Below are 27,530 nucleotides of genomic sequence, written 5' to 3'. Positions count from 1 at the left end.
GAGTAACCACTTCCGGAGCATTAAACACGCACTCATGGTGAATAACAGGGTAATATAACCCGAGGTATATTTTTTCCTCCTGCTGCAAGTTAAAACTATGATAAAAACTAAACTAATACTCGTTTTCATTTAGCACTAAATTGGTTCATTGTTCGACGAATGAAAACTAGTTAACGAGAAAAAGCAATATAAAATATATGACTTATAAATCCACTTATAGCTCAGCAAGACCTTATATCACTCATGATTCCATTAGTCAGTTTAATTAGACTTTCTCTATACCTCTCAAAGTATTACAATATTACAATGACACGAGCTACGCATTGCCCCATACAAAAAATGATGTTAATTTAGCAATTACTTATCTTTTTGCACACAACGCGTGGGCTATCATTATAATAGTTTCACTATTATGTCACTCTGTAACAATGCTCTAGAGAATACACAAGCAAAATAAAAACTTTCACAGTCAAACGAAAAACGAAACTTTCCACAACCGTGGCGTCACATGGAACCTGAAGGAGTATTCTAAAGCCGGAAAAGTACACACAATAAAAGTAAATTGTATCTAAATTTAAAAAAAAAGCCAATTCTGAACGAAATACCTAATAGAAATGACGTCATCGATACCTGATAATACACTAACATTACCGCCTAATTTGTTTTTTATTTTTCTAAGGTTAAAAATGGTCTGCATGTAGAGTTTCTTTCAGGAATTTTTTTTACCAAAGTCAACCCCATCCAACAAATTTCAACCCGCCCCCCCCCCCCCCCCAAAAAATGTATTGCAACTTGAAATTTTCATGTGGGACGGATTAATATTTCCGGGAGACGGATGCGGACACTTGTAAATATATATTTTCTATATGAATTGTATTTCGTTCGTGGGGACAGCTTACGTTCATATGGTGGGCACACCCCCCCCCCTCCCGAACCTAGCGAAGCCTATGTGTAAGTAACATATGATGTCGTCAGCTTGTTGAAAAAACGTTTACATTCTGCCTAGTGGTCGTGGACTTTTTCACACTACGTGCTCGCTATTTAAATACGTTTAGGTCATCACTTAGGTGCAGGCAAAAAATATGAAGCTGACGTTGATGTTAATAGTATAAAACTTACCTGTTTCAATCGATTTTCTTTTACAGTGAGAGCAACCACACAGATAATCGAACGCGCTAATCGATCTATCAACCCACACCACTAACTAATATAGGCTAAGTTGGTACTAAGACTCCCCCTAGAATAAACCCAAACTAGTTTTAATGTCACCTACTATTTCAATAACCGCATGTGTTATAAAATCAAACGAAAACCACGTAAAATGTAATCATTCTATTTCCTCGGGTATACATTTCGGAATGCCGAATTATAAGAGGTTATTAATCCACCACATAAGCCTAATGAATAACCAGGTAAAAATAAACAAGACGAAAACTGGCGACCTTAACCGGAACATTTACTCCATTAATTCTAGATATATACTACAAGTACACATATTGACGCAGTAGCTTGTTAGAATATAATCATGTTCTCACTTAACAAATTAAGATTATTTTCTAACTTTCTAAAACTGACACTCCAAACCAATGTGTTGCCACACATTCATGTCGTAATGAACCCAATGAGTACCAGCTTGGAACGTGTAATTTATAAGGAAGTGTAGCAAATTTATTCAATTTCGCTTTGTTGTGCAAACGACTATTTGCCTTGAAGACTGATCATGATGGTGTGTGCTGGTCTTTTGTGTAGCCGTGGCTATATGTGCTAATGCATTTAACTGAGCATTTTTGTGAATTTCATTGTATAAGGTTGTAATAGTGTAAAATAAAAATGTATTTTAATATCCAAAACTAAAATGAACTTTGAGCAAATTCTAAACTTCGAACAGACTTTTTTGTGTGTGTTCGATTGTTAAACACTGAAGTTGCAAAAAACGACTTTAGAAAGTAGATGATGATTTCCTCTATCTCTACTCTAGAACGTAGATGCTAATTGCCCCTAACTCTACTTAAGAAAATAGAAGGTGATTTCCGTTAACTCTACTTTAGAAAGTAGATAATGGTTTTCTGTAGCTTTGCTTTATACAGTAGATGGTCATTTATTCTCTCTAGTCTAGAATGTCGATTTCCTCCAACTCAACTTTAAAAAGTAGAAAATAATTTCTTTCAACTCTACTTTAGAAAGTAGATAGGGACTTCTATTAACTCTACTTTAGAAAATAGAATAATAATATTCTCCAGCTCTTCTTTAGAAAGAAGATGGTGACTCCTTTCAAATAGGGCGTTGGCAACTTTGTAATAAATGAAGATTAATGAGTTGCCCAAGCAACGCCCATCAGACGAAAAAACCGTCTGGCACTCCTGTATTTTTCTCTCCACCTGAAATACAATCAGAACATCACACAATCAGAACACCAAACATCATAGCACAATCAGATCATCAGATAACATAGCACAATCAGAACATCAGAGAACATCACACAATCAGAACGTCGTCAATAGTAGCAGGAACTTAAGTGGAGATTACACACTCAGATCATCATCAATAGGTACAAGACCTTTAGTGTACGTTACACAATCAGATCATCATCACTAGGTACAAGACCATTAGTGTACATTACACAATCAGATCATCATCACTAGGTACAAGACCTTTAGTGTACATTACACAATCAGATCATCATCAATTGTAGTAGCTGGAACGTTAATGTACATAATAGAGTCAAAAAATCAATCATCAATAGGTACCAAAACTTTACAGTATTTAACACAATAATCAAAATGTAATCAATTGTATTTAAGACTCTAATGTAGATAACACAATTAATCACCCTACAATAGGTTCAGAAGCCAAAGTCTACTTAATACAGCCATACCGCAATTAATAGGTAAATAAAACTATCTTAAATACTACATACAGATCAATAGCTTTTGGTTATTTTAGTTTGATGCCTGTAGTTTGCTCTAGAATGTCTTTTTAGCATGTAAAAGTAGAACCAACTCGTCCACAAAGTCCCAGTCTCCTATGTGGCTAGTTAGTTCTTATAAAGTTTCCCATGTTCAGTCATAGGTGGCTGTTCTCATGACCCAATCAATCTATTTCCACCAAGAACCGCAAAGAAAGCAGGTGGCAGGACACAGCCTTGCCTGATTCCAGCTCTGACTTGAAAAGCCAAATTCATGGTGCAAACAACATTGGTTATCTGCATACATGATATGCAATACGTTGAGTACCTTCCTTGGAGAGCTGTATATACTAACAACTTCCAAAGTTAGTGATGGTGGAGGCTTTTTTAAAAATCGATATAATTAATAAACAGACAGGAGCTCTATTGTGAATCGTGACACTATCGTTTGCAAAGCAAATGTTTGGTTGTGGTACCATGTATTGGGCTTGAAGCGATATTGTTCTTCACGAGAACATTCCATTTATTCCTTTAAACATCCACTTCAGCAAGACTCAAATGCAACTTTTTCCGGGCATCGGAAGAAGGTTAATTCCTCTTAAGTTTTTACATCCAGTCTGGTTGCCTATCTCTGGTATTTCCTTCTAACACAAAGAAGTTTTTGCGAATGTTAAGATACATTTATTTCCTATGACAGCGTTAGAATATTTATGTTTTAATCAGGTCATATCTTAATTTAATGTTTTTATTAAAAGTTAATTAACTAATTTACTATATCCCCAATCACAAAATTCAGATAACGAGACAACGTAATAGAAATTGCTCGATCAGTCAGTTGACTAAGGTAAGATGTGTTTATCAGACAGGTGACTAAGATGTGTTCATCAGACAGGTGACTAAGGCAAGATGTGTTCATCAGACAGGTGACTAAGATGTGTTCATCAGACAGGTGACTAAGGCAAGATGTGTTCATCAGACAGGTGACTAAGATGTGTTTATAAGACAGGTGACTAAGGCATGATGTGTTCATCAGACAGGTGACTAAGATGTGTTCATCAGACAGGTGACTAAGGCAAGATGTGTTCATCAGACAGGTGACTAAGGCAAGATGTGTTCATCAGACAGGTGACTAAGGCAAGATGTGTTCATCAGACAGGTGACTAAGATGTGTTCATCAGACAGGTGACTAAGATGTGTTCATTAGAGAGGTGACTAAGGCAAGATGTGTTCATCAGACAGGTGACTAAGATGTGTTCATCAGACAGGTGACTAAGGCAAGATGTGTTCATCAGACAGGTGACTAAGATGTGTTCATCAGACAGGTGACTAAGGCAAGATGTGTTCATCAGACAGGTGACTAAGATGTGTTCATCAGACAGGTGACTAAGGCAAGATGTGTTCATCAGACAGGTGACTAAGATGTGTTCATCAGACAGGTGACTAAGATGTGTTCATCAGACAGGTGACTAAGATGTGTTCATTAGACAGGTGACTAAGGCAAGATGTGTTCATCAGACAGGTGACTAAGATGTGTTCATCAGACAGGTGACTAAGGCAAGATGTGTTCATCAGACAGGTGACTAAGATGTGTTCATCAGACAGGTGACTAAGGCAAGATGTGTTCATCAGACCGGTGACTAAGGCAAGATGTGTTCATCAGACAGGTAGCGTCAGGTAGATAAGAAGAGATGTGTTCCGAGTTGCTGTGACACATGAGAGATGACTAAGCTCTATAATAAATGCGTGGCTAATCGATTTTAAAACAAGTATATTTATTCGCGTGCGGTTTAGGTTTCATTTTTTTAAACTTAAATATTGATATTTAAAAAAAAAAAATATATAAAGATAATAAAAGAAATAAAAAAAACTTTTATGTAAACAAATATTATAATGAACAAAAAATAAGAAAATTAAATTTATCGGAATGGTAAATGCGAGTGTCGCTCATAAAAACCCGTACACATTAGTAAATAACTTCACTGTTACCAAACAACGCTTTTGTTGTTGTCTTATATCTAGCTAATTGTTTGTCCCTATAAAGGTGTTAATATCTGGTTGTTTTTTTTCTATAATATTCTGCCAACTTGTTAACAGTTTGAAGCACCGGGGATCGCCAAGATAACGCCCGGAAAAGTACTGCCTTATACGCAAAATGACAGATCAATGTCAACAAAACTCTAACGTACATTGGTGCATACAACTGTAATGTGTCCCGTGTGACAAAGTTTAAATTATGGAATGTGTTCCAAACACCCAGCGGCTATAACCAGCTATGTTCGCCATGACATTAATTGATGATCAGCGTCATCTTGAGGTTAAATTATGCAGTCGTCTGTGGTGTTTTACATTATTTATTCACAGCTGGTCTTTTATTTCACCCTTTCTTACCTGTTGGATGCATGCCATAAATCTTCAGTGTCATAACTTGTTATAACTCTTGCTTCTCAAAACTGTTATCCTCTTCGCTATAAACAATGTAAATTTTAATCATGCGTGAAATTACTTTTTTTTCAAGAAAGTTTCTATCTACCTAAACTAAAACCTCAATAGAATAAACTGAGAGTTATTTCCCCTAAACTTTCTCGAATATTCTTATATAACACCACGGGAGAGGGCTACTCGGTATATAGACATGATTTTAATTCATTTTTAATTACTTAAACTTTTATAAAAATACAATATTATCTCGTAGAAAAAATAATTGCGCAGATTATTATTAGTACTTTATAAAATTGATATGCGTTTTTTTTTGAGAAATCAGAAATAGCGTAAATTACTACTTAATTACTTAAAATTTGACAGAAGTCGGAGAATTAGATCTTTTACCTACATGTAAAATTTCATTTATCTAACAGAAACAGTGCTCAAGTTATAGCCTTTTGAAAATCTAAAAGTAGAAGTACCACTTCCAGTTATCTGAAATCGCTAAAAAGTTGATACAGAACTACAAATTTGATATAATACTAATATATGAAATTGCATCATTCTAGCTGTAACGGTACTCAAGTTATCGTGTTCAGAGACACACATACACACATATACACACATATACACAGTCTTACGGACAAAATTTCAAAACTATGCTTTTCCCGCTCGGGGAGGTGTAAAACGTCAAGATTTATGAAAATCTGGATTTTTTATTTTTTGCACAATTACCATACTTCCTCTATACTTCGTATACGAGAAAATAAAAAGGGGGAAAGAATTTCCAATTTGCAATTGTTTTATGAGTTTTGTTATAATCAACTTCTTTTACTTTTCTTACGAAACGTAAAGAATATTTAACAGAAAGAAATTTTAATTTAGGTTTGGAATCTGCCATTTCATTGACACGACTAAAATAACCTCCAAAAGTTTTCAAAGCTAAGGATAGCTTAGAAACCTACAGTACACAAATATAAACGAGGTAAAGTAGAGTTGGGGAACTGTAGTATGTAATTATATATAAAAGTCTGAAAACGTTTTATACAAATGAGTTTAAGAGGCTGATTGTGGATGTATACACCAGAATAACAACGTAGTTCTGGTATTCTGCAAAGCTAGATACCCATATGCATTCAAATAAAAATGACAGACTAAATCCAGTACACATTCTTGATGGCCAATGGTATCAACTAATCACTTGTTTTATCAAAAGAAAATGTAGCCAAAATGTCAAAAACAAACATCAAATCACTGCTATGTCTAATGTATTGACTCTCATCTTAACAGTTCAACACATTTGCACTATGGTATATATCGCTATGATATGTATTGTATAATTTTACTAATATTTAGGAAGCGACCAACGCTTTTCTTATTTATTTATATTTATTTACACAGTAGAGTATTATAATATATTTTTAAAAATCCCTTATTTTCTCCTTTTTAGTGCATTATTACATAAAAGCTTTTAATTAAAACGTTTTTTTTAAAAAACGTTTGTTTACAGATAATTGCTCAAAATTAGAACAAATAAAGAGAATACGATCTTATACTTGTAAACATGAAACAGTACTCAAGTTATTAATTATAGGCTTTAGATACAAATTTAAAGTACTAGGACTACTTCTGGTTATTAGAGGTCACTAAAAAATAGAAAGTAATCTAAGTATAAAATATTGTACTTATGTACCTGGAACAGTGCTCTTGTGATAGGCTTTACACGGAAATAGAATAAAGTAACACTTCCGGTAACCGGAAATTGTTTAAAATTTGAAAGAAGCATGTGCATACAATGTATTGTATTGTACATTTGAAATTTCGTCTACTTAACGTAAACCAAAATAACGGCTAATTTCGTTCAAATGACAAACACACACAGATATCTAGGCACAATTGCAAAACTAAGTTTTTTTTAAAACGTCAAGATTTCTGAAAATATCGATTTTGATTTTTTTGCACGATTTCGATATTTCCTCATACTTTGCGTAGGAGAAAGTGAAAACACAAAAATGTTTCCCCATTTGAACCATTTTCATGTTTTTGTTTTTCAGTAATGTAATTCAAAAGTACATAATTTATATATATATATTTAAAGAGTCTAGCGATTTGTTGCAGGCCTATAGTAAACGTGTAGAGGGGACGGAAGCAGGCGTTGTTATTGAAATCTGCCATTTCATCGACACGAATAAAATAACCTCCAAAAGTTAACAGAAAGTGATATTTCAACGCCAAGGGAGACAAAGATACAGAAAATAGTCCAAGTAGAGATAGAGCAGTCAAACACAAAGGGATCCGAAGAAGCCTATTCACGCGGCATCAAATTGCCTCATTGCAATTTCAGTAACAACGCCGTCCCTTCTACACGTTTACATAACCCATTATAGGAAGTTACTATTTGTCTGTACTATCTTCCCTGTACTTGTGTGTCGCCTGTTTGGTCGAATACTAGTCCTTGTTATGTTTATGAGTCTAGCGGTCGAAACCTTCGGGGTCAAGGGTCAACGCCACCGCGCGTTTTCCCTGTGATAGTGGTCTGCCATGAAAGCTCTATTTTTGTAGGGCTGATTGGCAGAAGTGGTTACACGTCTGACTTGATGCATGGACGGCGAGGCGATTTTGGTGCCTTTGGGTTTGACTGCTCTGTCTCATTTGGACTATATTCTATACCTTTGTCTACCCTTGACGTTGAAATATCACTTTCTGTTAATATCGGCCTATAGTAAGAAATTTCAATGGTTTTTGATTCGAGTAGACAATTTTTGCCCTCGGTCTACCAACTAAAGTTTACAGAAAGAAACGTAACTAAAAATAATGTTCTTTGTTGTAAATTTGTTTCTCTTTGCGTAATTACCTGTGTTCAGAAATTTTTCTCTTCTCGCATTCTTCTGGTTGAGCATTTTCTATTGCGCATTTTTTGTTAGCAATATTCGTTTGCGCATTTTTCCGTTGCGAACTTTTTCGTTGCGCATTTTTCCGTTGCACATTATTCGGTTGCGCAAAAATGTGTACCCTAAAGCCCTAGCCAACCTTGTACCACAAACCTCTAGCGTAAAATGTTCAACTAAACGTTAGCTTATCTTGTCCAATAAACCAAACATAATTTTTTCCATAACGTGTCGCTAGTTTAACATGTGGCCTACCATAAACCTTGACCTATATTTAATGTTAGAGCAAACACATTGCAAGAGTTGTGGTAACTTTACCTGTACGACACGTATTTTATGCAACTATTTAAAAAAAAAAACATTTCGTCCGTTGTACAATCGTTTGTCATATTTGGCTGTGCTAGCCAGTGTGATTTGAAATGACATTTTCAATGCACTAAAATTCACTAAATGGAACGTGTGCAACAACCATACATTATTTGTGTCATAATTTATGAACGACGCGCATCCTTTAAAAATAGCATACATTGAAAAATTTTGATCTGGCAACTCGGCTATAAATATGTATACATACACGCCCATCTTCATGAATTGAAACAACCTCAAGCAAAAGGTAAGCAAAACTTTTAGTTACTTATGTCCCTACAAAGTAAAAAGTTTATTAGCTTGACACTTATTCTAAACTAGAATCTAATGTACCTTCAGTAAACTACAAAGGCATGTTGCAAGTTTTTTTCTTGAATTATTTGTGAAAACAACATCGCAAAATATGTCACTACCCATAAAAATATTACAAGGACATTTAGTTTTATAAAGCATTTTGTCATTAGGTCAAATCTACACATTGTAAGCCTCAGTATAAAATGAAGTTGCAAAATATTTTATAATTGAAACAAATATCATGATCCCTTGATTTTTACATTGACTAAAGTATCTAATATATTGTATGACTTGTTAAATTATATTTGTTTCCCTTAAATAAAAAAACAGAAACGTTTTTTTATAAAGAGCCGGGCCTTAACAACGGAACAGTAGGCCGAGAAATATAACAAAATTATATTTAAAGGCGCTACTACAATTTGTTCTCGAAATTCTTCACCCCCTCCCATCCTTTCTCTTTCACGCCCCCCTCCCCCCGCCCACCACCTTCACTTAAAGAATGTCGTCAGATCATGAGATGTAATTCCGTACCTTTTAAACTACGACAATGCCTATTGACAAAACATCGAACTCTATACAACACAACTGTTTTTACAACAATTAGCGGATACATTTTTGTGAACAAATTATAATATGTTTCCTTGAAATATTAAAACATAAATGTTTTTATAAAGAGTTGAGACATAGCACCGGGATATAATTAAAATATATGTCACATATTTCACATTTTTAATTATGTCACCTTGAACTTTTCCTAGGCCTTATGTTTTTCTGTTCAACAGGTAATGAAACAATCAAGAACGTCTAGCTCAGATTTAATTTCTATTTAAAAAAAAAACAACGAACCATGTCCGGCTATTCAGAAACCATTGATATGGACGCACTGCAAAATGCAGCAAAAGCACTTCTAATCATCTTCATTATTTTAATAACAATTTCAAACGGTGCTCTTGTTATCAAAATCATGAGACAAAAACAATTTTTTTATAGCCCCAAATATCTTGTTCTGATATCTCTGGCTGTTGGGGACATTTTTCTGGCGCTGTTCGCCTTGGTTATACAGGCCATGATGTTCTTTCAGTTACACGAGGATGGATTTGATGGATGTCGGCTAGGTTTTTACTCTAACGTATACGAAAATTATATTTTAAATTTTGTGTACGGAACTGGTCTCATTGTGCTTTCAGCTGAATTTGTTTACCGTCGAAGGTCAAACAGACCAAGAACAACAACTCATTTCGATTTGATTCGCAGTTTCCTGATCAGTAGCTTCCCTTGGTTACTGAGCTTGTTGATTATCCTACCCTTGTCAATGTCTGGCGTAGATCTGGAGTCGTGTAGACTAAACTTCACACTCGACAGAAAAAATGCACAGATTGTTGTCTCAACGGTACTCCCTGCTTGTCTGGCGGTGATCGCAGCTGTTGTTATCGCCTGCTTCAAGATGGATCGTGGTTACGTCCAGCACTTAGAGATGACGCCAGGTGACCAAACATTAGCCAGTGGTCAATGTGTTGATAACTTTGGTGCCCAACATAGAGAACCCGATGCAAACGCACCAGCAAATAATGCTAATCCAGCTTATCATCCATCTTATTTACCACCATATTCTCCAGGACAAAATCAACCTCAAGCCCCGCCAATGGGCCACTTCGCTCAACAAATTTACATCAACAATAGTTCGAACACGGCAGTTGTGGTAAACGACAACATCCCAACGATGCCATCGGCCAACGCCATCTACCCAGAACAAAACAAGATTCTCTTTCTGGCACTCATCTTCTGGTTCCTAGTAACGCCGTTGGCCTTTTATTACCTGGTGGTAATAAATGCCGAGATTAGGTCATCAGCGGTGATGAGTATAGCGTTTAACCAGGGCTTGATGTGGCTCATGCTTCTGAGGCCTGTCGTCACTGCGATAGTCACCTCACAAACAGATTATATAACACAGCTTTAATTGACCTTGACAAACAGCTTACACAGCTCAATTTTAACTGTCTTTTAGAAGAATAGTACAGAATAACGGCTATATTAATCCTTCACAAACAGTGTACATAATACATCTTTAACTGTCCTACAAACACAACTATAGCCTACCTAACAGTGTTTTAGCATGGTTTATCTTTAGTTGTAGAAATTTAATGCTTGAAAACTAATATGACACAAACTTGTTGTCTACATATACATGCATACATACGTACATACATATATATATATATATATATTAATATATATATATATATATATATATATATATATATATATATATATATATATATATATATATATATATATATATATATATATATATATATATATATATATATATATATGCGTCGTAATTGATATAATGTACATATCAAATAGACGCTGTTTATCTATGGAATGGTGGCGGAATTCGTGAAAGACTTGAATATTGTTAAAATCTCCACTTATTGACCATTGTGCTAATAAATTTAAGATTTTATTGTTTTAAATTTAAATTGATGTCTAGAAAACTCAAGGTTAATTATTTCTACATTAATTGTTAATTTTTCAACTCTACGTTTTATTAAACTAAGAAGAAAATCAAACTAAATTTATTATCCATCTCTAAAATTATAATTTTATCTGAAAAATTATACACATTACATTCTTTTAGATAAATTACTTCCCTTGATAAATATGTAAGACTAATTACATTATACTCTTATATATAGAGCAGTTTCCTTACAGTACCAAATCAGACAAACAAACAAATATTCAAACATGTAAACAAACTTGAGTTTTAGTAGTATATAGATAGATAGATTGCACAGGAAGTGTCATTCCAACCCTGTTGTACATATTAAGTATACACTTTGTGTAATTTTGGCGGCTGCATTTTTTCTTCACTTTCCACTGGTATTCGTTGTTACATGAATTACAGGCCTATTTATTTTTAATCTTATACTTGCTTCGGAAAAAAATATATTATAAAAAAGCTATTAATCAAAACGCTCCCTGCTTTACATGTGGCTTAATTGTTTTGTTTTTTGCTTTTTGTAAACACTTTTCAGGTTGCATAATTAAAAATGTGTTACTATATTCGAATATGCTTTTTTTTTAGTTTATACATTTACTACATCCATTGTATTATTTTCAAAAAGAGTCCTTATTTTTAAGTTCTCCATATATTGTCGAAAATACTAACCTCATAGCCTAGGGCAGGGGTCTCCAAACTACGGCCCGCGGGCCGTATGCGACCCGCAAGGTCCTCTCATCCGGCCCGCGGAGATCTTTTTTTCCACGGATGGCTGAGGAGCTTTCCCCAGAAAAAAAAAGACATGCATGTAAAAAACTGGCCCCCGAACTGAAATTTGTTAGTTAATGAGGCCCTCGGACGGAAAAGTTTGGAGATCCCTGGCCTAGGGAAATGCGCACATGTTTTTTTTTAAAAAAAAGATATTAGTACACATGCCGTTAAATGAAGGGACGCAACTTCAGCAAATTAAATTAACAACTAAGTAAATTGGTTGTTTCCCTTTTTAGTAATGAAAAAGATTATCTTCTTTCTTCTTCTTCTTCGTTCTTAATTATTAGTGTTGAAGGGGATCGAGAACAAGGCTTTAGTTGTAGAAAAGACTTTTTTTCTTTTATTATGGCAGTGCTTATCGCTTTTGTTGTAAATAAGTTACACATTCACTGTTACACATCCAATATTCTTACAGATGTGCCATGCATCGTTTTTATTGTATATCTGCTATTTATCACCCATCCATTGTTTTGGTAAATAAAATTTAAAATGGTTAATGCAATATGTTGGTAGACCACGCCCATCTCCTCCATCATTCAGACTTTAAGCAGACGATCACAAGCAGCCCCAGTAGAGAAGTGGCAGCAGTGTAGTAGACAGGGGTCGCAGGGTTCCCTGTGACGTCAATCAGGGGTCCCATCAGCGCCGAGCAGAGGATGAACCCACAGGGTAACATAGAGGCGACGACGGCAATCACAACACCAGAGTTCTTGTCGCCGTTCTGGAACATTCGATAGGAAAAAAGCAGGTCAATAAGATACATTTTACAGGGTAACATGGAGACTTAATGCTATCACAGCACCAGAGTTCTTGTCGTCGTTCTGGAACATTCGATAGGAAAAAAAAGCAGGTCAATAAGATACATTTTACAGGGTAACATAGAGACGTATTGCTATCACAGCACCAGAGTTCTTGTCGCCGTGCTTAGACATCAGAGAGAAACACAAATTTATATGGTGCGTTTTCTTGAAGTCTATTTTTTCTTACAAGCATAACGGAAACAATAAATAATCATGCTGTTTTTTACGGTGTTATTTAATGTGGCAACAATTTTTTATTAATCTTTCTTCATTGAAAATTCAACTAGAAACTATTAAAGAAAATAAAACATTCCAGGCGTAGAGGATTTTAAAATAAATTGCTTATAAGCGTTGCTGTTGAATATATTTTAAGTTTTCATTTTCTTCGTTTTTTAATTGCAATGTCGCAAGTGATTTCCTCCAATACAATTAAGTATTTCGTATAAAACTAGTTCTGTGACATATATGCTGTCGACTCGGATTTCAGTTTTATTTTATTTTTGGATAATTTTGAGTGATAGTTTCATCACATTTTATTACAATTTTCCTAATAGAAATCACTTCTATTGACCTACCAGCTTGACAGCGAATTGATTAGCTAAGATATAAGGTACAGTTATCGCCGTTGCCCTGAAAAAGCCAGCCCACACAGCTGTTATGTAGAAGGCCCATAGCTCTGCTGTTAGCGCGCACACCAAATTGAGGGAGGCATTACCGATACAAATGATCATCATCTCAATTCTCCATCCTGAGGAAACCAGAATATGGTGGTTATATATGCGACACAACAACTCGTTTTTACATACACTGTAGAGAGGAAATATATGACTTTACTGCACAATACTTGATTTTATAATAGTGGTAGCGAAACGTGTTGAATATATGGGCCAAATAAAGCAAGCATAAACACTATTAATATAAAAATATATGGGCCAAATAAAGCAAGCATAAATACTATTAATATAAAAATATATGGGCCAAATAAAGCAAGCATAAACACTATTAATATAAACGTATATGGGACAGCGTGGTTGGGGGATTGAAAGGTCAACTGCTAGCCGAACACCTCGAGTTCTATCTAACTTATGTTCAGGGAAGTGAAGGCGGCTGGGCATAGTGCTGACCTCGCTATCCCTTCCATATGCCGATGTCACTAAACATTTGAACTCTACGACAGCTGCTATATGGAACGTTAGGTCTAAATGGGAACATTACTTTACAAAATAGACATACAAATCCAATGCTGTGGATCAGTGGCGTAGCGAGGTAGGGTGTCACCCGGTGCAGCACTAAATGGTGTCACCCCCCAGAGGCGTAGCGACCCTTCCCGGGGACAAACTTTCAAATTTTCGATTTGCATCCCCCCCATCAAACTTTCGATTTCAAGTTTTTCTCTATATATTTTGCTATTTTTTGACTTGGTGTCACCCCCTAAATGGTGTCACCCGGTGCGGTCCACATCCCCCGCCCCCCCCCCCCCTCGCTACGCCCCTGCTGTGGAGAGTACAATGTTAAATTGTTCTGGAAAAAAATCTACATTTCTTTTATAACGCGTGCCACAAATAAAAACTATTTAATATATTTTTTAATTTTTTTTTTCCAGAACAATTTTACTTAGTACTCCCCAAGTGGACATGTATTAAAACATCTGACCACTTTTAATCTTTTTAGCTGTCAGATTGACAAATCTCATGCTAGCTTTCTTTAATTTAAACCACACACTATCTCACCAATTTTACGCAGCAGAAACTCTTGGAAAACGTTGAAGACGCTGAAAGAGACGTAATAAATCAAAGTCCCACTGGATCCTATCTCAACCCCCCTCACATAGTTTTTGTACTGCTGGCTGCTTGTGTCACCATGGGGGTCGCCTCCAAGTATGCCTTCACCTAAAGTAGTCACAATAATGTTGAATAATTGTATGTAGACATGCATAAACTTCCAATTAGAAGTTATTGCTTCTTAATGTGAGCGAGTGAATGGATGATTTATTTTGTATTATATTTTTGTTGTGTGTGTTTGATGCGGATATTAGATGGCGTTTCGGTTGTCGTAGGGGATAGGAAGGTTGTCTGTGTGTTCAGAGCCTAGACTATTCGAGGTATCGAAGGTACATAATATTCCACCGAACGTTGTGTTTTGTATGTAGTGTTTCGTATATAATGTTTGATGCGGATATTAGATGGCGTTTCGGTGGCCTTAGGGTATAGAAAGGTTGTCTGTGTGGTCAAAAGCCTAGACTATCCGAGGTATCGAGGGTTCAAAATATTCCATCGTAAGTTGTGTTTTGTTTGTTTAGTGTTTGTTTAGTGTTGGATTAGGATGGTTTGAATTTGACTTAGTGTTTACGTTTTTTTTTATTCCGTTTTATTTCATGTAATAAATTTCATTAAATTGTTAAACATTTTTCTTTTATTTTTAACATAAGACTAATGTTAAGAATAAGATTTAACTACCGTGGGTTTTACCACGGTTGCAAAGACCGGACAGATTAGTTAGATAAACCTATGTGGGTAGATAGTGTAGTTATCCCGCCCTAGCAGGGCTTACATTAACAGAAGGTGTTAAATTGTTTTTAAAAAACTAGAAATCTAAATCAACCTAATATTGTCAAATGTCTTTTAATGTAAACATTTGGCGTATTCTTATTTTTATCTACGCTTCTTTAATAATTATATGTTGTTATCATTTTGTATGAATTTAAGTTGTAATAAATGATTATCTCTTATAAGTATATACCAACCCATTGTTCAATCATATACCATATCGCAAGTTATGTTGTTTATGTCAGCAATATTTAGTCCGCGATGTCTTCTGTGTACAGCGTCCTACGTTAGGGACTAATCAACCCTGCTGTACCGCGGACAAGGCGTGCGCAGAGCATGCTCACTAGAGCCCTAATCTGTTACCAAGTTACATACATACTAGAGACTAAATTCTGTAACTATGGCATCACTGACTACTTACTAGCAACACATTGTATAAATAGTATGTTAATCGTACTGAATAAATATACCCGTTATACCGTTATGTGTTTTAGTGGACCACCTCTCAACTAAAAAGTTGACTACATCAGATGTACAAAGTTGACCACATCTCACGTACTGAGTTGACCGTTTCTCACTGACAAGGTTGACCACATATCACATAGAAAGTTGACTACATCTCATTAACAAAGTTAACATCGCCTCTCACCTACAAAATTGACCACATCCCACCTACAAAGTTGACCCCAGCTCACCTACAAAGTTGACCCCACCTCACCTACAAAATTGACCACATCCCACCTACAAAGTTGACCCCACCTCACCTACAAAATTGACCCCACCTCACCTACAAAGTTGACCCCAGCTCACCTACAAAGTTGACCCCACCTCACCTACAAAATTGACCACATCCCACCTACAAAGTTGACCCCACCTCACCTACAAAATTGACCACATCCCACCTACAAAGTTGACCCCACCTCACCTACAAAGTTGACCACACCTAAACTACAAAGTTGACCCCACCTCACCTACAAAGTTGGCCAAAACTCACCTACAAAGTTGACCCCAAATCACCTACAAAGTTGACCAAAACTCACCGACAAAGTTTACCATATAGACCGAATTAGAGTACAGCGACCCCATCAGAAAGAACGTCGATATGTTGATGATGATCTGATGTTTCTGACGCCTGACAAACCCCAACACACCAGACTTAGTTGCCTGCTCTTCTCTATGCACAACTTCAGTTTTTTCTTTACTGAACAAGAGTAAAACCTTTCATAGAATGTTTTGTTTCATTTTTTCTATCAATGTTTTATTTTTACTAATTGAATTTGTAATAAAAGTCAGAAGTCATATAAATATCACATTGAAAAATCGTATTTTCCGTGTAGTCTAATTAAAACATTATACATTACAGAAAAACAAAAAAAAGTAAAAGTAACTAAGCAAAAAAAAAAAAAACAAAAAAAAAAAAACCACCATACATAAAAACGCAAAAAAAAAAAAAAAATCAATTCAACTTTTGAATTTTGTATCCTAGTTTCACTGATCTGTCACTCTATCTATTTATATGTCAATATATTTCTCTGTCTGACAAGAATGCCCTAGTCCACCCAACTCTGATGGGTACCTAACACACGTTAGGGAAAGTAAAAGCGGCTGAACATAGTGCTGACCACACTATCTCTTCATATGCCCCATAGACCGTCAGGTTTGAAAGGGAAACTTTACTTTACTTTACTTTTACAGATAATGGCATCAAATAAAGTAAACAAATATTATTTAATAAAGTCAAACGAAACAAAACTTGTGAAGTTAAAAGTTTCAAAAGTTCACAAAAAGATTGAAATATGTAAAGTTGAAATAGACTTTTTAAAAAATATATATTATAATAATGTATGTAATCATTTTTAGTAGGTTTAGATACATTTATTTTTAATTATTTCCCATTTTGACAAAATGATTACAAGAAGCAAGGGGCAAAACCCTCAATTTTATTACCAGAATCTGTAAAGTTACAATAAAATTTGATAAGTAAGAAATTGAAAAAGTATTGTAATTTTATATTAAATTTTATAAACAACTATAGTAAAGTTGATTAGAATTGTTACCTGTTATCCGCCGTTCTTAAAAATTGTATTTACCTTTGTAGTCTACTTTTACCAGATAGGCTTTAGCAGTATTTAAACTTGAATTTTGAGACATTTGACTCTTCACTTAAATTAATGTTCATAATCAACCCAGCAGTAGATTCATTATTTTTTATTACTACTTGTACAAAGCTATATACTGGACCAATCGTATGTCTTCAGTTCGAATACGGATTGAAGTCAGTAGACCGTCCCTGAATCCACCCAACTCTCATTGGTACCCAACTCACGTTAGGGAAAACATATTACTGTATATTTTGCAGTAACAAAAATTTGCCTACGATTGTTAGATTAATAATGGTGTATATATTGGTCACTATGTGGTACAGTTAAGTTTGATATGCACACAAAAAAATTACTATTTAATTAAAGAAAAAAAAAGTACAAAGCTATAACTTCTTTTTTTTAAATCAATTTTAACTCTTTAATTTCAATACAAAAACTACAACAACATGTTTGTGAATGTCTTAGTCTGTAGAAGGTAAAAATTATTTACATAACGGCAAACACGTGATGGAGCTAAGATTGATATGTACAAAAATAAAAGTTGGAACAATTATTAAGGTTAAATTAAAATAAGTGAAGGGTAGTGAAGGCCCGTGTATCCGATCAAAGGAAGTTGTTATGGGGACCAATCAATGGGCTGCAATGTATGAGATATATAAAAAGGCAAACATATACTAGTTAGTCATAAATAAATTTAAATTAGACTCTAGGAGAGGTCTGTGGTATTTTAAAAAATCAGCGCTAATTTTAAATATAAGTCCTTAAAAAAGGGGATGTTAATAAATTGAAGAGCCTATTGCTAAAAGTACTCAAGTCACATTTGTGTGAAAATCAAACCAAGCATTGATCTTTATTCCTCTAGTTTAACTTTATCTTATAAACAAATATTCATACTGAAGAATTTATTTAAGTTGCTCCTCCAAACAAACAAATAAAATAAAAACGTAATGTTTTATAGTAAATTTTAACCTTTGAATTAATTTATATCAAAATGTTGATTTTGTGACTTAAGTACTTTTAGCACTAAGCGGGAGGGGGGTGGGGATGTTTTGATACGTTAGCAGCTTCAGCTCACTGTGTCGGTTCTATTGTGTTGATGTGTTTGTTGGGCGCTAAATGTTTTGATACTTTAGCAGCCTCAGCTCACTGTGTTGGTTCTATTGTGTTGATGTGTTTGTTGGGCGCTAAATGTTTTGATACGTTAGCAGACCCAGTTCACTGTGTTGGTTCTATTGTGTTGAAGTGTTTGTTGGGCGCTAGCTAGTGCTTACTTTGAGGAAAATTGTTTAATACTTCGAAGAGTGGTACAAAGCTGAATAAATTTGTAATAGGACAAGAAAGTTGAAATAGACTGTGTGCCTCTTGTTGTATGTAGCGAACCATTGGTAGACAAGAATTTTTTTTTTAAAATTGAGTTGATCGCCATAGAGTAATATTCTTAAAGTGTTTATTATCTCAGTTAATAATTAAAGAAAATAATAATGATGTTTTTGTAAAACAAGTTTCATTTTCCAAATTTATCATTTTAATTAATGGCATGTGGAATGAACAATGATTGTGTCTGAATTACTTCCCTTTGTTCCTTTAGTACCAATTAATTTCCTTGATACATCACAAAAAAACAACATTGCATCGGGAAAAAAAATATTTTTTATTAGTTTATTTTGATGTTGGAAAAAAAAAATATATATATATATATAATTAGCATTGATTGTTAAAGTGCAATGTGGTAGGTAAAACACGGATATTATAAATACTGCTCTACTCTGAACATTTTATTTACTAATTATTATTTTTATATATATTCTGCTTAATAAACACACAAGTCATATTCCTTTACAGGGGTTTTTCACAGAGCAAGTGCAGGGTCTGGCCGGGACGGCTAGTATATATAAATTATATATATATATATATATATATATATATATATATATATATATATATATATATATATATATATATATATATATATATAAATATATATATATATATATAATTGCCAGAGGCGTAGCGACCCTTCCCGGCACCCGGGGATAAACTTTTCGATTTGCACCCCCCCCCCCTCAAGATTTCGATTTGCACACCCCCTCAAGATTTCGATTTGCACCCCCTTCCACCTTTCAATTTATTTTTCCAACCCATTTTGGCGCCCCCTAAGGTCGGCGCCCGGGGACATATGTCCCCGCCCCCCCTCGCTACGCTACTGATAATTGCAGAGCTAGGTTGGGAGCATTTGCATCTAATTCCATTACTGTTTTAAGCAAACAATGCTATCAAGGCTACGTGGAGAAGATCCCATGATACTGTCTGAAGCATTGAGTAAGAATGTTATTATTCATTTTAATTTTTAAAAATACATTTCACAAAATGCAACCCTTCACTCATAACTGAATGCTGAAAACATACCTCACTATTTCCTCATAAGGCGAACTCCTAGACGGCTGGCAGCAAAATCCAGTGGTCAGCGTGATGGTCAGTCCTGATGCCACTAACAAAAAACACAAGGCTGAAAGGAAGGCACTCTGGGCGGCGTTGATGTCATGTGACGTTCCAGCGGTCAGTCTTGTGCCAAGACCAATTGACCCCAGTATTGCGATTAGACCTCCGCCTGGGAGAAATAGAAAACACTTTGGGTAAATCTGTGTTTAGAACAGAGTGAGCGTGTAAAACTAAGGTTTACGGTGGGCGAGTTTTTGTTTTACACAACAGACTAGTAGTTTTTTAATGGGCGTAGGTCTTGTATACATCAACACATAAAACCGTGATAGTTCATTGCAACTAAGCACTTTTGATACGGAGACGATTTAAGGTCTGGATCTAAACTATCTGTACTCCTAATCCTTTTCATTTTGTAAATGTTGGGTGTATTATGTAATAAAAACGTATGAACCAACATTGATTTAAATGGTTGTATCTTTTATGAATTAAAGTTACCATCACAATTCACCCGGCTGTATTTAGAGCATTCATATATTTTTTTCCATACACATGAACAAAACAATTAATCTGGTGTAAACATATCTCAATAGGAATGATCTAGATGTGAGGACCGATATGGTTGTTTGAGGAAAGAACGCCGGATATTTAGTAAAATTTGTAATTCTTACCTAATGAAGATACAAAACTGGACTGCACGATAATGCTAGACTGTTCCTCTTTTGGCGTCGACGCCAAGAAAAAAGTCTTCGAAAAACAGCAGCTGGAATCGTACCCGCAGTCTACGAGGCTGTAGCCAACCATGGCGATGATGGCGTAGAAATTAATTTGTTCAATGTCTGGAGATGTGATAGACTGTTCTACTGAAAATCCCCGTGTCGTTGTACTGGCGTTCGTCACGTTAGCTGACGTGGCATTGTGACCATCGTCGTACAAAAGTAGCTTGACGGTGTTGGCTGTGAATATTAGCGAGGTGCCGATCATCTGTATAGACGTGGTGAAGACCAGAATTTTGGCTTTGGAGATTTTGGATTTGGCCCATCTGTCCATGACGTAGCCCAGGGTGGGGATAAACAGCAGGCTACAGGAAGCGCCGACGGTGCCTGGGATGGACGCATACCGGACCGGAACACCCAGAGTCTGGACGTTGGCTATCACAAGGATGACTTCCAGGGTCACGCAAGCCTCGATGCCAACCATGGCAGCCACAAGTAACCACTTCCGGAGCATCAAACACGCATTCATGGAGAAAATCAGGGTAATTGACTACCCGAGGTATATTTTTCCTCCTGTTGCAAGTTAGATAAAAACTAAACTAATACACGTTTTTACTTAGCACTAAATTGGCTCATTGTTCAACGACGGAAAACTAATTAACGAGAGAAAGTAATAGAAGATATATGACTTATAAATCTACATATATTTCAGCAAGACCATATATCACTCATTGATTAGACTTTCTCTATACCTCTCAATGTATTACAATATTACAATAACACGAGCTAGCAACGTCCCATAAAAAATAATGTTAATTTCGCAATTACTAATCTTTTTGCACACAGTCTTTTTTTTCACAGTCAAACGGAAAATGAAACTTCCCAACCGCGAAGTCACATGGACCATAAAGGAATATTCTAAAACCGGAAAAGTACACACAATAAAATGAAATAGTTTCTTGATTAAAAAATAAAATAAAAAGCCAATGCTGAAGAAAATGACCAATAGAAATGACGTCATCGATAACACTACCGACTAATTGTTGTTTTCTTAAGTTAAAAGTGGTCTGCATGTAGAGTTTCATTTAGGCATCTCTTTTAACAGTGTCAGCCCTCCCCCCCCCAACCAAAAAATTCAATCCGCCTCCCCCCCCCAAAAAAAAATGTATTGTCCCCCCCCCCCCTTGCACGGAGAAAAAAGTCTGAAAGAAACACCATCTGCATGATTTAGGTTTAGCGACTAATAGTAGGAAACGAGTCTAGATTATAGAACTAGGTTCTACCTTTAGTCTGTATGGTCTACAAATGCGACCAGTGTTTCTTTATGACTTTTTTTCCTAGGAGGGGGAAATTTGAAATTTTCAGAGGGGGGGGGGTCGGACTAAATTTTCCGGGAGAGGGATGCGGACACGTGTAAATATATATTTTCTATATAAATTGTATTTCGTTCGTGGCGACAGTTAACGGCCCCTCACTCTCGCGACGCCTTATGTCTATAACTTGTTGAAACAATGTTTACATCCTGCCTAGTGGGCGTGGACTTTTTCACACTACCTGCTCGCTATTTAAGTACGTTTAGGTCAACACTTACGTGCAGGCAAATTATTGGAAAATGACGTTAATGTTATCGGTATAGACTTACGTGTTTCAATCGATTTTATTTTGCAACGAGAGCGATCACACAGAGAATCAAACACATAAACAACTAATATAGGCTAAGTAGGTACGAAGACGTCACCCTAGAATAAACCCAAATTTGGTTTAATATCACATACTATTTCATTAACCGTATATATTATACAATAAAACGAAAACAACCACGGAAAAATGTAGTCACTTTATCTCCTCGAGTACACGTTTTGGTATGCCGAATTGTAAGAGGTTTATAATACACGACATAGTCCTAATCAAAACCAGGGTTATATCAACAAGGCGAAAACCAGCGGAATTAGACGGAAATTTTACTCCATTTAGCACCTTTATAACACAAGATCAAGAAACCACACTCCAGCTAGGTAAAATTTAACTATGTTCTCACTCAACAATAATAATAAGATAGTTTTAACTTTCTAAAACTGACACTTTAAACCAACGTGTTGCACGCACATTCATTTCGATATTAACCAAATGAGAAACAGCTGGGGGCATGTAATTGAAATGGAAGTGTCGCAACAATTATCCATTGTCGTTTTAATGTACACATGACAATTTGCCTTGAAGACTGATCATGCTGGTACGAGCTGGTGTTTCGTTTAATTAACGCGTACCGTCACTTGGTGAATTTCGGTGTATAAAATTAGGCTAGTGTATGTCAAGGCCAACATGGATCTAGAGATAATTCTAACCTTCGAATTGACTATTGTTTGGTGTTTACGTGTTAAACACTAAAGTTAAACACAAAAATCTAGAGATAATTCTAACCTTCGAATTGACTATTGTTTGGTGTTTAAGTGTTAAACACTAAAGTTAAACACAAAAATCTAGAGATAATTCTAACCTTCGAATTAACTATTGTTTGGTGTTCACGAGTTAAACACTAAAGTTAAACACAAAAATCTAGAGATAATTCTAACCTTCGAATTAACTATTGTTTGTTGTTTACGTGTTAAACACCAAAGTTAAACACAATAATCTACTAACACAAACTCTACTTAAGAACGAAGGTGCGGTGGGCTCTCTTCAAAGAGGGCATTGACACACTGGTAGTAGACAACAGTCAGCGACCCTAGCAACGCCGAACAGACGAGGAAACATCCGAGAAAAAGAGCGACAGCTATATTTTTTTTCGCCACCCTGAAATAAAACAAGAATATTGTCAATGGGTGCAAGAACTTAAATGAATATAATACAATCAGAAAATCGTCGATGGGTATAGGAACTTACGTGTACACATAACAAAATCAGAACAATCAGAATATCGTCTATTAGCTACAGGAACGTTTGTGTTCGTAACAAAATCAAAATATCATAGAGGTGCAGTGTATGTAACAAAATCAGAATATCATAAAGGAGCAGTTTACTTAACAAAATTAAATCAACAGCTCTGTGTTTAGGAATGTATTTGTACATAATGCAATCAAAACATCATTAATAGGTCCAGAACTTTAGTGGTCATTATATAACCACAACGACATCGATATGTACTTGACGTCTGGTGCACATAATAAAGTTACTACATCATCAAAGGTGCAGGAACTTTGTTGTACCTACATGCTGCAGTCGCAACATCATGAAAATGTGAAAAAAAAACTTTGAGTATTGTTATAGTAACAGACAGAAAGATAGTCAGAGTGACATACGAAATAGTGTAACTATTATTACATATTATTTTTTTCCAAACAAGTATAACATTAAAAATATATAGGCCTTTTTTCCCATGGTTATTTTCACAAGCAAAATAAAAACGTTCACATGTTATGTCGTTGTAGGGGGCGATAGACTTTCTTCTCTGCCTGAAAGAAACTCTAAATGCGACTTTTTGTCCAAAGACAACATTAACATAAATATTGTAACCGGCAACCACTTTTTAGCGCAATTTCAATTCTGGAGAATTTTGATTATTAACTCGTCATTTCTGGGAATGGATGGATGGATGGATGGATGGATGGATGGATTGATGGATGGATGGATGGATGGATGGATGGATGGATGGATGGATGGATGGATGGATGGATGGATGGATGGATGGATGGATGGATGGATGGATGGATGGATGGATGGATGGATGGATGGATGGATGGATGGATGGATGGATGGATGGATGGATGGATGGATGGATGGATGGATGGATGGATGGATGGATGGATGGATGGATGGATGGATGGATGGATGGATGGATGGATGGATGGATGGATGGATGGATGGATGGATGGATGGATGGATGGATGGATGGATGGATGGATGGATGGATGGATGGATGGATGGATGGATGGATGGATGGATGGATGGATGGATGGATGGATGGATGGATGGATGGATGGATGGATGGATGGATGGATGGATGGATGGATGGATGGATGGATGGATGGATGGATGGATGGATGGATGGATGGATGGATGGATGGATGGATGGATGGATGGATGGATGGATGGATGGATGGATGGATGGATGGATGGATGGATGGATGGATGGATGGATGGATGGATGGATGGATGGATGGATGGATGGATGGATGGATGGATGGATGTCTGCAGCTTTAAGTCGTATCTCCTCCTCAACGAAGCAATATCGAGGACTAGTTCCAAAAGCAAATATGTTAAGCAAGTTCCGAGGATGATTGTGGGCTAAAAATATTCCCGGAATTCCTTCCTGGATTTCCCGGAAAAGCCAAAAAAAACCTCGAAATAATGCAGTTTTTGCTCCATATCTCGGCAACCAGACCACTTAGCGACTTAAAACATTTACCAATCAATTCCTGTCATAATTTAGAACAATATTGCCGAAGAAAGTTTTCAAAAATATCCTTTCGTTCGGTCACAAAAAATTAATTAAGGAAATTGCGCTTAAATTGTCACTAGACTTTTTATTAACTTGTTTTAATAGGCGGGAAAAAAATTGGTTGGTTGGGTTAGAAAAACAATATGAAAGTTGTAGGTGCAGTATGGTTGTGTGTTATATAATTGCTGCATTTCGCGTTGTTTGTCGCAAGCTTTGTTAAGGTTAAGGGAGATAATCTAAGTAAAGTTAGTATAAGTGAGATACATCTCCCTATTTCATTTGAAATTCAATACGAAAATTAAAGGGAATTAATAATTAATTTAATTTTAGGATTTTGTGGGCAGCAATTGTTCTAGTCATACAGGTGGATTGTGGATATTTCTTTGATATTGAGATTCTATTTTATTTTCCCGTATACAGAGTTTAGATCAATTATTTTAATCGTGTATAAAATCGCAATCGAGTTTTTGACAAATTATGACTTTTACACATTTTTCTTTGAGTTTATTGTACTGCATGTCACGTTCCCCCCATACCCTTCGTCTGCAAATGACATGGACACCGTTAGTTCAGGTGCAACAAGAATGGAATGCACGACATTCTTTTTTTCACAGTAAACAGACTCTGCTGGCATTGCTATTTTCATTCTGATGGTTTTTGCTTTCCGCCATGCAGCTGTTTTATTTATAAAAAAAAAGTTAAGTTCTCTTTCACATCTTACGGTCTACGGGGCAAGTGAAGTAGAATTCACTTGTTTCTGTGACCTTCGCATATGAAGTGATAGTATGGTCAGTACTATGCCCAGCCGCCTTTACTTACTCTAATGTGAGTTAGGTACCCATCAGATTTGGCTGGACTCTGGGACGGTCTACTGACTTGAACCCGGATTCAAACTCGAGGCGGTTTAGCAGTCCATCTCTCTACCGCTTGGCCAGTCAGTCCCATCGTTTCATTTATATTTCTTGCTTTTAATGTTCTCAAGATCTTCCTTAGTTACTAAATTATCGAGAGCCTCTCTTGGCAAGTTAAGTGGCCTCTCTTGAAAAGTTAAGTGCCACTTTTGCTTTCATTCAAACAAAACTTCGTGTGACGACTATTGAATTCCTTGATGAAAATAACATTTTTTTTTTCATCAATTGAATGAATTTGAGACTCTCAGCAATTGTACTCATTCTTTTGTCTGGATCCCTGTCATCATTGGCTTTGGCTATGCCTTGGTTAACGTTCAGGCCACAAGCTCTTTAGTTCAGTAATAACTTGGTTCACACATTCTCTTTCATCATCTGATTAAAACTCACTTGGTCGTGAAAGCATCCAGCAGCTGGTAGGCAACTTCTGCTGCTTTTTTTTTTGTTAACATAGCTCGCAATTATGTGAACTTGGTTAAATGATTCAGGTAATTAAGTATAAATTTATAGTATAAACTAAGCAGCAAAGGTTTGGAAACCAGACTTTTCTTTGGATTATACTTACAGTAGTAGCCCATATTGTGAAACTAACAAGTATGTGGGTGTTGTTGTTTTTTGACAGCCTTCTTGTGTTATATGTCCTTGGTCTGACGACCCTTTTGGTCCATGTCGTATTGAATATAGAATGCTACACAAACACGAGCCTAGGACTACGTTACTCTGAATAAAACAACAGCCAGAATAATTAAACGCTATCACACCGTAGCCTGGATAAACATCCCGGCCAGTGCGAGTAATGGCCGGCCAATTTTTGAAATACACTGTTAGTTTTAAGCTCTTCGGACTTTGGCCAGGAGAGCCGGTCAATACTCCCTTAAGCAGGCCAATGCGAGCATTGACTACACTCCGGGCTTTGACCGCAACAAACATACCAACAATCCAGCTTTATCTTAGCAGCTTTATAATTTCCGCATTCAAGTCTTTTAATAAAGGGACGCAACTGATAGCAAATTAAATTTACTATTGAGGGAATTGATTGCTTCCCTTTCATTGATTAAAAAATAGCTTCTACTGACGTTTACTTCTTTCACGTCCGTGCATTCTCAAACACCTACATGTCGTTGGGGTGCCATCTCTACACACCACTAATGCAAGACTCCAGTATAGATACCAGCATTGTTTTTTATTAAAAAAACACTTTAGGTCATCTTATTAAAATCCCATTACTTGTCTTTAACGTACACTCACCGGTTGAAATTAGATTATTGATTTGCTAACATTAATTTGACAAATCTAATTAGCACATTATTTCAATTACGATTGTGCTAATGTCTGCAATTGTTTTACTAATCGAATTAAGCAAATAAAAAAGAAAAATTATGTTTATAGTTAATGTGATCCTTGACGGTTTAATTTGTTAACTGCACATGTCAATA

The 27,530-nt window shown here is 35.8% G+C and overlaps 2 protein-coding genes across 2 annotated transcripts; one reads left to right on the top strand and one right to left on the bottom strand.

The window, feature by feature from the left end:
* Positions 1-8,781: 8,781 nt before the first annotated feature.
* On the top strand, positions 8,782-11,076 carry LOC131938012 (uncharacterized). The gene is made up of 2 exons (XM_059295811.1): positions 8,782-8,827; positions 9,657-11,076. The coding sequence occupies exon 2, from the start codon at positions 9,722-9,724 to the stop codon at positions 10,829-10,831; it is 1,110 nt and encodes a 369-aa protein (XP_059151794.1). The 5' UTR covers positions 8,782-8,827; positions 9,657-9,721; the 3' UTR covers positions 10,832-11,076.
* A 1,604-nt stretch (positions 11,077-12,680) lies between these two features.
* On the bottom strand, positions 12,681-21,277 carry LOC131937996 (membrane-associated transporter protein-like). The gene is made up of 6 exons (XM_059295794.1): positions 20,704-21,277; positions 20,003-20,204; positions 16,535-16,695; positions 14,679-14,837; positions 13,524-13,696; positions 12,681-12,869 (listed from the first exon to the last, which is right to left on the bottom strand). Exons 1-6 carry the CDS (start codon positions 21,275-21,277, stop codon positions 12,681-12,683), a joined length of 1,458 nt encoding a protein of 485 aa, XP_059151777.1.
* Between the last annotated feature and the right edge of the window lie 6,253 nt (positions 21,278-27,530).

This window comes from Physella acuta, unplaced genomic scaffold (assembly GCF_028476545.2).
Source record: "Physella acuta isolate Inbredline_101_S28 unplaced genomic scaffold, ASM2847654v3 ptg000227l, whole genome shotgun sequence".
Classification (NCBI taxonomy): Eukaryota; Metazoa; Mollusca; class Gastropoda; family Physidae; genus Physella; species Physella acuta.
This window is presented reverse-complemented; position numbering and strand designations above follow the sequence as displayed.